Raw genomic sequence first — 14,441 nt, 5'->3', positions numbered from 1 at the left:
CCCTCTCTTGATTGTCTCCTTCCTGAAATACTGAAATTCAAATGTGACTGTGACTGACACTCCTTTTGAGATTAGCATGGCATTATTAGTTTGCACAGCAGGTCACCAAAGTAACTGCTAGAAAGGTTTCACTTATTTTAACCCTGAAGGATGTAATCTAATATGAAAAGAAAGAATTTGGAGATTCACAATTACACTTGAATTGGAATTGCACATGGAAACCAAACCAGAAAAGAGACTTGTGTTATTTGTATAGAAGTTGTAGTCAAAAGAGATCTTAAGGTCCTTTCTAATGCTACATTTTCACAGATCTAACACTTGATCATCAGAGGAAAAGCTAGACTTACATTGAAATTACTAGGCTCATCCTACTTAGTTCTACCTATGAGCACAGGCATATCCAACTAACGTCCAAAAAACAACTCCAGAGCCTTCTGAACTTCTGTTCTCCAAGGAAGCATCACCTTTTGTCCTCAGTGTATGCATTTATTCCAGTCTAAGGGCAACTCCTACAAAAATGTACTTATCTGTCAGAACTGATGCCTGGAAATACAGAAACTATCACACTCCAAATGCACACAATGTTTTCATGTTGAAAAATAAGCTGGTTTTGAGCCCACCCCAGAACAGACTAATCTTACCAACAGCCAAAACAGAGCAGAAGGAAGTCTGATTTCGTGCATGCTTTTCCATGGCTCAAAAGCCGGAATTTTAGCTTGGCAACAACCGACCTGTGTTTTACACCTGGCTGGGGAGAACTCGCATTCCAAAGTGAAGCCCCTCAGGTAACAACAGTATTCTGCAGATATAAAATCATATGCAGCTCTCAAATTTTCAGAGATTTTGCGAATTGCATTAGCCAGACCTCTCCACAGCGGTTTGTGGGACTGGGCAGCTCTAAGCACAGCTGCTGCAGAAGTGGGGAAGCCTGCAGAGCCCTTCTGAGAGGCAGCCGGCTGCACACCCTGCAGCACCCTCACTAACCTGAGACCTTCTCCCCAGCACTGTGAGTTACTACTGACTCCCTGCCCCACCCCACCTGCTATGTCCTATCTGACACTGTAAATTAGCTTTCACTTTACAATCTTCAAGGCAGTTTGTTCTAACTGCAGGAGAGTTGCTTGCTGTATTAATTTGCATTGGCAGAAACTACTTCCTCACCAACAAAACAACAAATTTACATTACAATGTGCAGCTGCTTGTAACCAATGACCCCTACAAAACAAGTTAAGATTCAATATTTGTGAAACAAAGCAAAGTATTCACTGCTGACTTTGTATCAGCATAAATGACTAATTACTTTAATCAGGAAGCTCAAAAGATAATGAACTTGATTTATTATAAACACAGGGGCTTGCCCTCTTATAAAAATTACTGGCTCTGCAGTTCAGGACACATATTGATTTATGGCACTACTTGTAATTCTCTTATTTTTTATTTTACCATTTAATAATGGCTGAAAAATGAATGAAAAGTAAACTGGAGCAAGACACATTCCCAATACATTTTTACTCAATTTCACAGCAATATTTACACATTATCTATATCCTAGTACTTCACTAATAGTAAAACCACAAAATTATTTTGAAAAACATGCAATGAATAAGAGAGATTCATTTGGCCAAGATTACACAAAGTGACTATTCTTGCCTTTCTCTTACATGACCCTTCAGCATTCAGTGATACCTGACATCTGTTGCTGAGACCAGCTGAACACAATTCAAATCCAATTTAGCTAGGAATATCTGAGGTCATAAAAAATCTCTGAGGATAGATTATGAATCAATCACAGCCTAGAATTCCATCAGAGAGACTGAATTTGCCTGGAGTCTGGTAGTAAACAAGAAAATATCTTAACATCTTTGCAGAAAAGCCACTTTGGAGAGCACTTGCTCTGTCCTGACCCCTGCACCACCAGCCCTTTACCTCACCAAAGAGCCACTTGTGGATATATAATGCACTTAAGGCATGTCAGGTCCCCATGACAAAGTTTACAGATTTATTGCACTACATTTAAACTACACAATATGGTGACAAATTTTCACAGTACAGGTCTTTTAAATAAACACAAAACCATCCATGTCAAATCTACTTACACTGAGATTTCAGTGGTTGGGCACTGGAACAGGCTCCCCAGGGAAGGGGTCACAGCACCAAACCTGACAGAGATCAAGAAACATTTGGACAATGCTCTCAGAGACATGGTGAGATTCTGGGTGTCCTGCACAGGGCCAGGAGTTGGACTTGATGATCCTGATGGGTCCCTTCCAACTCGGCATATTCTGTGATTCTATGGTTAAACTGCTTAAGACACTCTCATCCATGTGAAGTTCTCCAGGTTTGTCCAACATGATGACTGCCATGGATTTTCTCTTTCTAATATTTAAGTTGTGGATTTTTGAGGAAACCCCAGGTACATTTCTATGTATTTTGCTGCATGGGTTAAAGACAAACCAGTATGTCAGAGACCAGAAGAAATGTTTCTCTGTAGTTCACTGGTAACCAGCAAAGTTCTCTGAGTTAGGTTTTTTGGAGTAACCACTGGAGTCCCAGGGTGTGCAAGATAACTGTCATACCAGTGAGTGTAAGTACAGTTGCTCAGTTATTACAGTGTTAATAATTATGACTGCATCATTATTTGCAGAAAACAGTGATGAAGGGCAACGTGAGAATATTTTCAGTGTGAAGAATGTTTTCAGAGACTGGATGATCAGCTTGATCTAACTTCAAATCTGAGCTCAGCTAAATCAAACCATATTCCTCAGGGCACTGCAACAAACAGATTAGCATAAAATAAAGACACTTGGCAGGCAGGTTCAAATTATAGCTGCTTCTTGTGCTGACCAGTCACCATGACCCTGTGTCCCCCCATATTCCCTCACATTGTTACTTGCTTGGCTTATACTTAACACTAACATTCCTCTGGGCAGAGACCACCTCCTTCCTGTGTGTTTACAGAATGAGCTGTGCCCAGAGACTCACTGCTATCACAGTATAAATAACCAGAAAGATATGCACCTGATCCTGATTTAGGGCAGAGCTGAACCATTCAATTAAACCTCTGCATTATCAAAGTCAATGGAATTTTTTATTCTGGAGATAGGGTTTTTCATGTTGTATTATCATAGTGGGTATCTTCTTGCTACAAACCTTCTTTCACATAAGAAAATCATTTATAGTCACTTGTCAATTCTGATACCTTGCAATTATTACCACAACCACATAAAATGGGAGAAAGAGTAGTATTTTCACCGGCCCTTTTGTCAAATACTCTCATTCCATCCAGCATCTCCCCTAAGCCCAGTGGAACACACAGAATGTCTCAGGATACAGACTGGAACTCTGCAGTTTGGAAGATATTCATCTAAGATTACTAAAAGACATCTGCTTTGGTCCATTAGGGGCACATGTGGGATTGGCCTCTGCTATATTCTATAACCACTCACTGATGACCAGACACCAAACCCCACTTCTGCACAGCTGCAGAAAACCACCTGCTATTACAGCAGAGATCAGAAAGTATGGGATATCTACCAATATAAGACAAACTTCTAGGACATTCATCAGACTCAGATAGCTCTGATAGCCCATGAGAAGTCTGGCAGATACTTCTCCAATGTCATACTACAACTCATGATTGTCTGAAACTGCATACATAATTTTTAAGGACCACTGATCAAGATTGTTTACTTTCTTTGTTGGATTTTTAACTTGTGTAAATGCCTTTCAAGTGAAGGTGCCCTCATGAAGTGAACCATCTGGAGTTCTGTTTTTTCTTAATCCACAGGATTAGAGGCCAAGCAGAGAACAAGTGTTCAGGAGAGGATTTAGAACAACTAAAAAAGAAAGAGAAATACAAATTCAAACAGAATCTAATACAAAAAGAGGAATTCTCATCCACAAAATGAAGTTCCACTATTTCACACATAATGAAATCACTAACTATTAAATACATATTCGCTGGTTAAATCTGGGTTAATGTGCTGGTTTGGGCTGGAGTAGAGTTAATTTTCTTCACAGTGGCTGCTATGGGGCTTTGTCTTGGATTTGTGCTGAATACAGTGTTGATAATACAGAGATGTTTCTGTTATTGCTGAGCAAAGCTCACACAGAGCCTCTGCTTTCCATACTGCCACGCTGGCAAGGAGTTGGGGGTACATGGGAAGTTCAGAGGGGACACAGCCAGGACAGGTGACCCCAACTGACCAAGGGGATATTCCAGACCATCTGACATCCTGCTCATGCATATATGAAGTGGAGGGAAGAAGGAGCAACAGGGGAATGTTTGGAGTGATGGAATTTGTCTTCTCAAGTCACTGTGTGATGGGGCCCTGCTCTCCTGGAGATGGTTGAACGAACACCTGCCTGCACTTGGGAAACAGTGAATTAATTCCTTGTTTTGCTTTGCTTGCGTGTGCAGCTTTTGCTTTCCCTATTAAACTGTTTTCACCTCAACCCACAAGTTCTCTGCCTTTTACCCTTCCAATTCTCTCCCTGATCCTCTGGTGGGGCAGTGAGTGAGCAGCTCGAGGAGCTTGGTTGTTGGCTGGGGTTAAACCACAACACTTATATACAGAACTATTATGGCAATGAAAGTGGTGCTACAGAGCAGCATTTACTGGCATCCTGAAAATTATCCCAATGTGTAAAACCCTCTTAACTGAGCTTATGTTTCAGAAGGAATACTTGTTTAGAACAAAAAAAAATTATGTTAAAGCTTATATTTTAAAAGGTAGCTCTGTTGTTGCAGCATTATGACTGAAAGCTTACTCTTCCAGGCATTTATTTTGTAACAATCACTTAATTTCATATTTGGTTATGTTTGACAACTCTCATGGGGAGCTAAACACTCTGCTCTGCAGCTACTGTGATTACTAAGAGAAAAAAATGAAATAACTTTGAAAATGATAGATCAGGCTCACTGGCAGGCTGGTTCTGCTGAGCTCAGCAAGAAGGCAAGGCTGCCTGATATCTGTACCAGTGCAGTCAATCCTAGAGGCTATTCTGACTTGCACTTGCTGGCAAAAGTCCCTAAAGGACCTTCTGCCAGCAAGAACAGCGAGGGAAAAATATCATTCATGTGCACACTCAGGTAATGCCAAATCCTTCCCAGTTCTCAAAAACCTCAAACAGTAGAAGCTACCACAGGCAAGATTTAAGATGTCAGCATGCCAGCTTTACCTTCTCTGGAGTCCTCAATATAGAAACATTTCACCAGAAGAGACAAAGAGAGGCTACATAGAAAAAGGAGGAGGAGAAAACTGAACAGATAAAATAATTTATCTTTTATATTCAGAATATTGTGATTATGGTCACAGAACCATTACCAAGCATTGCAGGCTAACTATACTGAAAAGACAGACCTTGAAAGGCTTATTGGAAAGGCAGGGAGGGAGAAGGGCAGGTGGGGAGGCACCAAATATACACAACAGATGTGTGCACTCTAAGCTTGTATCTTCAAAATTGCTGCTACAGGTCTATTTATTTAACTTATTACTACAGGAACATGTAACAATCCTAAAGCATTCAAAATAGAAAATGCATAGCAGAGCAGCTTATGTTTCAATAACGGAGCATGCTGTTTCCCTCAATCAGATTTGAAAGAGGCAGATCAAAGAGAAAACATTTAAATTAAATGCAAGACCTCACTCTGATTTGAAAAAAGAGAAAAATATATATATATTGCAAATGTATATATACCTTTATATATATATATATCTATACACACATATACACATACACATATTGCAAAGTTAAGAGATTCATTGGCTTAGCCTGTCCTGATATGTGCACCCACTCCCATGCTCACAGTTCTGTTTTTCTGTAAATGCACCCTTGAAGGTATCAGCTTGTACAGGAGGGCAACAGCTGTTCAGCTCCCAGCATGATTAGGATTTTCTGCCTCTGGTATTGGACAAGGAGCAAGGTGATCCTAAATGAGTGCACCCTACAGTTTTACAATTACAGTCTCATCTTCCTTCCCCTTCCCACTATACATCTCTGTCTCAATCCCACTATTCATCTCATATTTTTAAGTGACAAATAATATTTAGATTATGCTCAGTCTTAGAAACAGGCCATGGAAATCTTTGCTTTGCTGAAATTAGTAATGCTGACTTCAGTGAAATGTTTGGATCCATAGCACAGTGCTCTCTGCCCTCTAGCATAGCACTGATCTTGAAAAAGAGTGAGCAACAACAGAGAATTTTCCCAATCATTAAACATTTAGTTTAGATTTTATGTTTACTTTGCTCATGGAAAGAAAGAGACATACTTTGTTGTCCAGATGAAGCACAGTGTAACTGGTGACACACTCTCTGCAGATGATGTAAAACAAGATCTCCTCTTCTACAAGGAAAATTCTAAACTAAACTTTAAGTCCAAGTCAGATGAGAACTGCTTGCTCGCCCTCCTTATAAATCCTTCCAGGATGGGAGAGGTTTTTGTTTTGTTTTATAGAGGCTTCTATAAATTTGTTGATATCAACCACCCCTCCACTCCCATTTCCATGCAATTCTACAGCCAGCTACCTGAAAGAAGCAGTTCAGCTGTTGGGTTTTTTGTACATTTATACTACAAAACTGATCCTGTGAACAGAGAAGACTTCTTCTGTATCTAACATTAAAACAGCAGCATTTTCTTCATTCATGTCCTGTTCCTGTGAAGGGAAGTCAACAGCCAGGTCAATGAGTGGAACAGATCTCTACAAAACAGCCTCACCTCTAAGCAGAGTTTCAGCACACAGACTCTATGTAGACAAGCTAACAGCATAAGCAAAAGAGGATAAATATTGAGAAGAAAAATACCATCATGAGGAAAATACTAAAAACATTGATCTCTATCAGTGTGAAACTAGCAGCAATGTGGATTAGAACGTTTTATTACTTGCAGGCTCAACCACATGTGTCTCCCAGCTTCCTTTACCTTGTGTTCCTCAAAAGTGCTCAGCTCAAAACAGCATGACATCTGCTCAGAGCTTGTGTCAGATTCCCAGTACAGGTTATAAGAAAACACACACTTGCACCATTCCCAGCAACGGAGATTATTCCAAACAAGAAATCCCTATACATTTATGACAAGGTTCAAAGGTACAAGTAGCAAGTTCACAGTGCACTTGGCACACACTGAACTGTCAGCTGTTAAAACCAGGGCAGGCCAAGTACACAGGACGTAACATCAGTTTTCTTCTGCATGAGCATTTAGCCAAGAGGACATTCCATGAGGGGGGATGCAACAGAAAGGAGGGGGAGGGAAGAAACAAGCAGCATCAGCATTAATCTACCAGCACCATCCTACAGGGCCTTATGTCTTCATCCTATAGGGCTCAAATGTCTTCCAGTGTCCTCTGCCCCACCAGGAACAGCACAAACCATCAGCCACTAGGCAGAAGTGGGGCAGGAGACAACACTGAATCAATTACTTCCAAACAGACCTTTAAACTATTCATAACCATTCAGAACTGGGCAGCCAAGCCTCAATTTAAAACAACAAAACAAAAAAACCACACCAAAATAAAAGCAACCCAAAATCCTACCAAAACCAGAAAAAAACCACCTCTTTACATTTAAAGTTTCCTTTCTAATTACACATCTATTCTTTTGAATATTTTTTGAAGAATATTGTCCCATTGTGTTTTGCCTGAGTTAAATAGGCAGCCTTCACTCCAGCACTACTACAAAATTAAGAAAGCCAGCACAGAGACTCTTCTCTCACAAAACAACAATTTGGTGTAAAAACTAATCAAAATATCTTGGGGGGGGTGGTGGTGGTGGTGATTCTTATCCAGAATAAATGTTGTAATTCTGAATTTATCTCTACTGCTTCCATTCCAGAGAACAAACAGGATGCTGCTCTCCCAACCTGGTTCCAAAATGCCAGAATACATTTTTTCATTCTTTTCTTCTAATTAGCAAATTAAGCTTTTTTTTCTTTTGACTAACTACAGAGCAACGTAAGGCACACTAGGTCATATCGGCACTTAATACACATATCCACAGACAGGATCTGGTAAACAGTGTTACAGCAAAACCTCTGAATTCCAGCCATCTTTGCCCTAAGATTCCAGCTAACAACTCAAATTTTTTTTCACCGAGAGTTCAGATCAATTTCTTGGAATTTTAATCACTGGTTTTTTTTCATTACAGATTAATAAAAATTAAGGGATTGATTAAGATTTAAGTTCTTATTAAGATGCATCTGTCTTTTAGAACAAATTAAATTTTATTTTTCCTGAAGCATATTTCTTAAGTATTTTTTAAAAAGAACACATTTCCTAATTTGCTTCATCTCCCTAGAAGACCCTAAAGAATTTGATCAAGCAAAAGAAAATCTACCAAAATCCACAGCCCCCTGGCACAACAATCAAGTGCGAGAGAAAGTCTCTATCAACTTCAAATGTAGAGTAAATGAGCCTGAGAAAGAAACTGCAAACAGTATTTAAGTGCAAACAAATCTTCCTTTTGCCCCATAAAATCTCAATTCTACGGTCTCAGTACTTATTCTGCTGATTTTTCATTTGCTGCATACTAAAGTAGAAAAAACTTTCTTAAAATTTAGATTTCATCAACCTCAAACTCTTGAGCTGTTAGGTCTCACTAGCTATCCTTAAAAACAAAAATACCATTTCACGTGGGGTTTTGTAGTTGATCTGATAGTTTGACTTTATAAAAACTCAACTCATTTGTGAGTCAGGATTTTATGGAATGCAGAGGATGACAGCTACCTGTATTGTATTTGCCACAATGATAATTAGATGGCATTCTCATAAGACCCTGAAAGAAGAGTTACATTCTGTATCACCTTTTCATTTTTGTCTGAATATCTCATCCTGTGTATGCAGTATTTTTTCTGTTAAACTGTTTTCAGTTCAAATACTCTCAAATACTCAAACATCTGATTTCAAATATTCTGCTACACGATTAAAGGTGACACTCACAAAAGCAATAGGCATTCAGAAGAAAATAATTAAATGGGTGAGGTTGTTATTGTGGGACTTGAGGACTATTTGCTTGTTTGTTCCTTGCACAGAGTCTGTGATAAGCCATAAATACATATTTCTCTATTATCTGCATTACAGGAATATCCATAGTCTCAGGCAGGGTTGGCTTTATGCATGCAAACAGAAAAATTAATTTCCTGCTCTGTAACAGTTCAGCACTGGCAATGGTCCTGCAATGATTTCCATGTGTGGCAACACTTGAACCTTTACAGATGACATAGTATTGCTGTAGACTACTAAATAAATATAAAACTAAGTATTTTTCATATACAATGCTTTACAGCTGTTGATTGATAATGGTATCCTGGTCTCAAACTGCTGGACTAAAACTGCCAACCTGAAGATTAACGGATGGTAAATACTTCGTCCTTCATGAAACCCAGAGAGACAGGTGACAATTTCCTTTCTACAATCCCAGTAATTCTAAACAGGAACATGTTAGGAATCCTATGATAACTCTCTGCTAAATCTGTGAAATCAGTTGCACAGCCTGAGAGCTGAGCAATGAGTTTTCATTTCCAATGGCTTTAGTGCTTTAGTCTCCCTTTTACTTCCAGATGCCAGTGGCAGAAAGTTTTGATTAGAAGGAATTTCCTTCTGCTGCATCTCAGCAATTTATTTTTAGAAGTCCATTGCTGACACATGAAACATTTCTAAGTGCATCAAATAAACGCTTCCTTTTGAACAATCTAACATTACAGAGATCCTTCCAGATCATCACACACAGGTTTTACTGTGACACATATAAGTGATTTGTATATACCATGTACTCTGCCCTGGCTCCAAACCTGTGAAGGATCACCTACATATGAACACAGATCTCCACTGTCTTCACAGACAGAAAGATGAAAAGGAAACAATGCTTCAGCATAGGGGTTTCCAACTGTGACCATGATAAGTCCACGTATTATTCAGTGTGAGCCTAAAGTGTTTCTTAGTCCTTGTCTGTAACCTCTGCTCTGACACTTGACCCAAAATTCTGACTATATTCCTTAAACTCTGTTATTTAGTGGTTGGTGGAAAAAAAAAAAAAAATCAGTTTTTAAACTGAGCCTGAAGCCCTAAACCAACTCACTGTAATTCAGGAAAGGTATTAATGTACCTTCTCCAAAGACTGGTTTAACTTCTTTCCACTCCCAGTCCCTCAACATAAGCAGTGAGGCTACACAATCAAAAAACAAGTCGATAAAGTGGAAACTCTTAGGACAGGGATCTATAACTATGAATCTATTGGCAAAGCCTTATCTCATGGGACCTGTCATAGTGTAAGAGACTTATACAAGCTAGGACTCCAGGATGGAGGTTGTGAGGATTATCCTGCTCTGCAATGCTCTGGGTCAAACTCTGGTTTACAAGTACGTTCCTTTAGATCACCATTATTCAGTGTAAATATGCAGAAAAATCAGACTCAGTATTAATTAGTATTCACAGAAAGCAGACAGAGAGAACAATGATTGTGGTATGAATAAAATACAGTGAGAAGAAAATGGTTTCTGTGGCCATTCTTTTGTGTTTGTACTGACAATCCTTTAACTGCATTTTTGTACTCGAATTTAAAACAAAGTGTATCATAAAAAAGGTTTATTTGTGACAAGGTATATAATTATCTTCAAAGGTTTATATGGCACAGAGGGAGGTTTGAGCTGAAATTCTGGAGTCAGTTCACACAGGTGTGTGGGAGAACAACTCTGCACCTCTCTCCAGCTTTGCCAACGTCAGTAAGAGATTAGCAATCTGCACTGCATTCAAAAGACTTGAAAAAAAATCAAATTCACAAGATTTACTGGCACACTACAAATGTTAAGTGAGGTGATTTAATAACAAATATGCCCAATACTTTCTAATGACATGTATTGTCATGACAAGGATCCTCAAACTGTTCTCCACTTAAAATGACCTTATGGATCAGTCACAAATGACTTCCCAACAGGATTTTGTCACTAATTTTAATTATGAACCAAACCTCATATCCCTTGCTACCATACAAAATAATAATTTTAAAAAAAGTCAGGAACTGTTTCAGCTATAAGTGGCATTAATGCTATTCTGACTCATATCCTTTAAAGTAAAAAAAAATTAAGAAATCCCTTCAGGAAGTCTATCTTGGTTAGGAAAATTAACTCTTCTATGATCTTGGGAAAACAGACAGGAAGAATCCCAAATTTATACAATTACTGAATTGTACTATGTTCTCTTGTTATCATACCTGTTTACAAACAGCCATAGAAACAGAGATAAACAGACGTACAGGCCTCCACTACAAATGACCATCAGGCCATTGCAAATCCTTCACACAGCATTTGAACCTACACAAGTAATTCACCATGACCTAAAAGCCTTACTAAGCCTTTGTTTCCATTTTCTCAATTGTATTTCTATATTTAAGAGATTCAAGTTTGGCTGAAAACAGAATACTCCTTACTGTATTTCAAGTATGTAGTAGTTAAATAGCTCCAGAAATTTACACGAGAATTAATCTGCAAACTTGTAAGGACTCATTTTTGTTCTGAAAACTTGCATCAGTCATTAATGCCTCCCACATGATTTATCATATATTTCTGGTTTGGATGACAACTATCTATTGTAACTGCAATACATACTCATTATTTTCATATAGTATAGAAAGCTGTATGTCTAACTTCAGACAGGCAGATTTCATTAATTGTAAAATAATCTAAAAAGGAACATTAGTTTACCAGCCTAATTGGTGTTAATATCTAAATTACATAGTAATTACAAAAAGAGAAAATGTTAAGATATGGTTTTGCAACAGTAACCTAATAGTTCATTTAGACACTAAAAACCAACATACAGTTTCTTATCAATTTCTGGTGCATTTCAAAGCATGCCTCCTGGTCTAGTGCTTTACAGCTCCTCTTGCACACATGGCTGCCACCACTAAGTACTTTCCTCTACCACATTTACAACCAGGCTGCATTCAGTTATTCACATGCCACTTCGTAGACGTGTACATAAAGCATTGACAAAGTGACTGGAAACAAAACAATGCAAAAAGAAAAAATGCGAAGGTGCCATCCAACCACAAAGAAATACCAAAATGTGACAGCAGCCAAGCAGAATAATGCAACCTTAACAAATCCAGCCCACGCCGCTTTATGATACATAAACTGATTATCTGTTAAAAGACTGGTGGTTCATTCAAGACAAGGGGTCAGCCTCAATCCAACAGCCTGTCCTGCAGGAACCACTGCCTGGCAGCAGTCGCTGCATGGACAGAATCTTCCACCCACTCACCTCCAGAAGTGACCTCTTCAGAACTGGGTTGAGGAACATTGGCAGGACAATGTGGGGAAGCTTGCATTGCTGCCGCCCTGGCTATACCTGTCCTGTGGAGAAATAGAGGACTTAATTTCCAGGGCTGTCAGTCAGCACCTTCCACATTACAAGTGAAGGAAAAAGAAGTGAATTTGACAACACCTGCTCTGAGCCAGTATATTTTGGGGTGTGGTGAAGAACCCCCACTTCCTAATGAAGTGTTTAGAGGACTTTCATGTCTTCTGTGAGCTCCATTTGTTTGCCCGGCCAGCAAGCTGGATTCTTTGGTTCATGAGCTGATGATGCTCTTCCAGTTACCCAGGTAGCAAGCTGAGACATGGCCAGAAAATAAACGTAGCTAGACAGCCTAAACAGAATAATTAAGGAAATCATGTTTAAAATAATCTCTCAACTCTGACATGGACAAGTAACCATTAAATGGCTCTCCCTTCTACCTCCCTTTCAAAATGGCAATTTTCTTCTCTTCACACATTTCATTTACAAAAACCCTTACGAGATGAATTATGTAACAGAGAAACAGGTATTTTGCTTCTCCTGTCCAACCAATTCCATAGAGGCATTTTATTTTACTTCCACATTAATTTAAATAGGGTTACCACAAGAATTGATTCTAACAAAGACTTTTTTCTTTAAAAAATGAAAAAAATAAACTTTCCACTCTTCCCATGGTTTCCAGATAGGACAACTGTTTTCAGCCCCCAGATTTTAGTGTGACACATACAAGTGATTTCTATACACCAAAGCGCAGTCCATTAGAGAGAGAAAGAGACAAAAATAACTGTCTGAAATGCATGGATAAATCATTCTTCTGAACGTGGTGATAAATGTAATATTTTACAATTTCAAAAACAGTTCTCTAAAGCCCTCCTAAAACAAGTGTTTGTTCCAAAAGTGATCTCTGTGTATCTTTCAGGAGTACCATGATGATTTTTGTTGGAGGAAATGCCAAGTTTAGACACCTAGGACTGAAGCTAATGACTAACTATTTCATTCTGGTATGACTGTGCACTGAATACTGATGTTCACAGGCAGGAACAACTTCCAATAATTAACTGGAAACATCAGCCTTCATTGCATTTGCTTAACTTTGGTCAACAGCAACGTTAACCATGCAAGTGAACTGAGAGACAAGGATAACCCTATACATGTGAGGTTTATACAGAATTCAGAACTGCTGAAAAGTATGGAAAGCAAGCCAAGAAAATTATGATTATAAAAAGCCCTGCACTAATTACTTAAGCTGAAGAGTTAATGTAGGGGTAAATTGCATTGTTAACTTCTTATTTGGGCAAAACAGACTTACGCATCACTCACTTCCTTAACAAAGATGTCAGACATTTTTATTTTTTAATTTACCACTGTATGCTGGTTTTCCTCTTCATCAGCTTCCTAGTTTCCAACATATTAACCCCTTCAAATCAACAAAATAGTTTGTGTCTCTGAATATCTACCACCTTGGAGTATGATTATGGCTGTCCATGGGCTATGATTATAAAGAGACTTCGGCCAAGACATTTGGATGAGGAATTTCAAAGAGAAATAATAAAAACTGGTCACATATCTAAAACCATCCTTAATAAATCCAGTATTTAAATATTAAAAAAGATACAGCAGGTTGGCTCAAATAAATAGGACAAACATTAATTCTGTCCCAGGCACTACAGATCAATGTTCAACCTTCTAAGGCAGTGATTATTCTAAGCATTAACATGAATTTTAGTAAACCTGTTCCTTTTCTTCATGTGAAAAATACTATGAGTATCACAAAGAACCAAAATGAAAAGAACCTGACAACCTTAGGTTTTACATATTGCCTAAAGCCCTTCCAGAATCACCAAAAAGCTGCCCCCAAAAGATCATCATACATTGATAATATAGATATTACAGTAACAATACACAGATAACACTGATACTTTTCTTCTCCAGAGATGAGAATTCAAATACTTCAAAATATTTGGGGATATTTTTTAATAATCAGTGAAAGGACTAGGATTTCTAATGTGTTTATCCTCACTCAAATGTAAACTGGTAAAAGCTAAAACTGGTGAGAGAGGGGACCCTAGAATTGAAAGTAAGAGCTGAAAGGGTCACAGCCTGGATTTCTGTTTGTCTGCTTTAGTACAAAAACATCAAATGACACAGTTTT

At 38.5% G+C, this 14,441-nt stretch overlaps 1 protein-coding gene across 6 annotated transcripts in view; it reads right to left on the bottom strand.

Annotated features, from left to right (window-relative positions):
* Nucleotides 1-14,441, bottom strand: part of PPP2R2C (protein phosphatase 2 regulatory subunit Bgamma) — a 190,088-nt gene that overhangs the window by 105,172 nt on the left and 70,475 nt on the right. Inside the window, exon 2 of one of the 6 annotated variants that reach the window (XM_050337795.1) lies at nucleotides 12,254-12,345. The exons of the other annotated variants lie outside the window; for them this stretch is intronic. Within the exon in view, the coding sequence (XP_050193752.1) occupies nucleotides 12,254-12,320 (67 nt within the window). The 5' untranslated portion in view covers nucleotides 12,321-12,345. The remainder of the gene's footprint in view (nucleotides 1-12,253; nucleotides 12,346-14,441) is intronic. 6 annotated transcript variants of the gene reach the window in all.

Source organism: Myiozetetes cayanensis, unplaced genomic scaffold, assembly GCF_022539395.1.
Source record: "Myiozetetes cayanensis isolate MyiCay16 unplaced genomic scaffold, myiCay2020 scf7, whole genome shotgun sequence".
Classification (NCBI taxonomy): domain Eukaryota; kingdom Metazoa; phylum Chordata; class Aves; order Passeriformes; family Tyrannidae; genus Myiozetetes; species Myiozetetes cayanensis.
The sequence above is the reverse complement of the archived record's forward strand: the minus strand, read 5'-3'. Positions and strand labels throughout refer to the sequence as shown.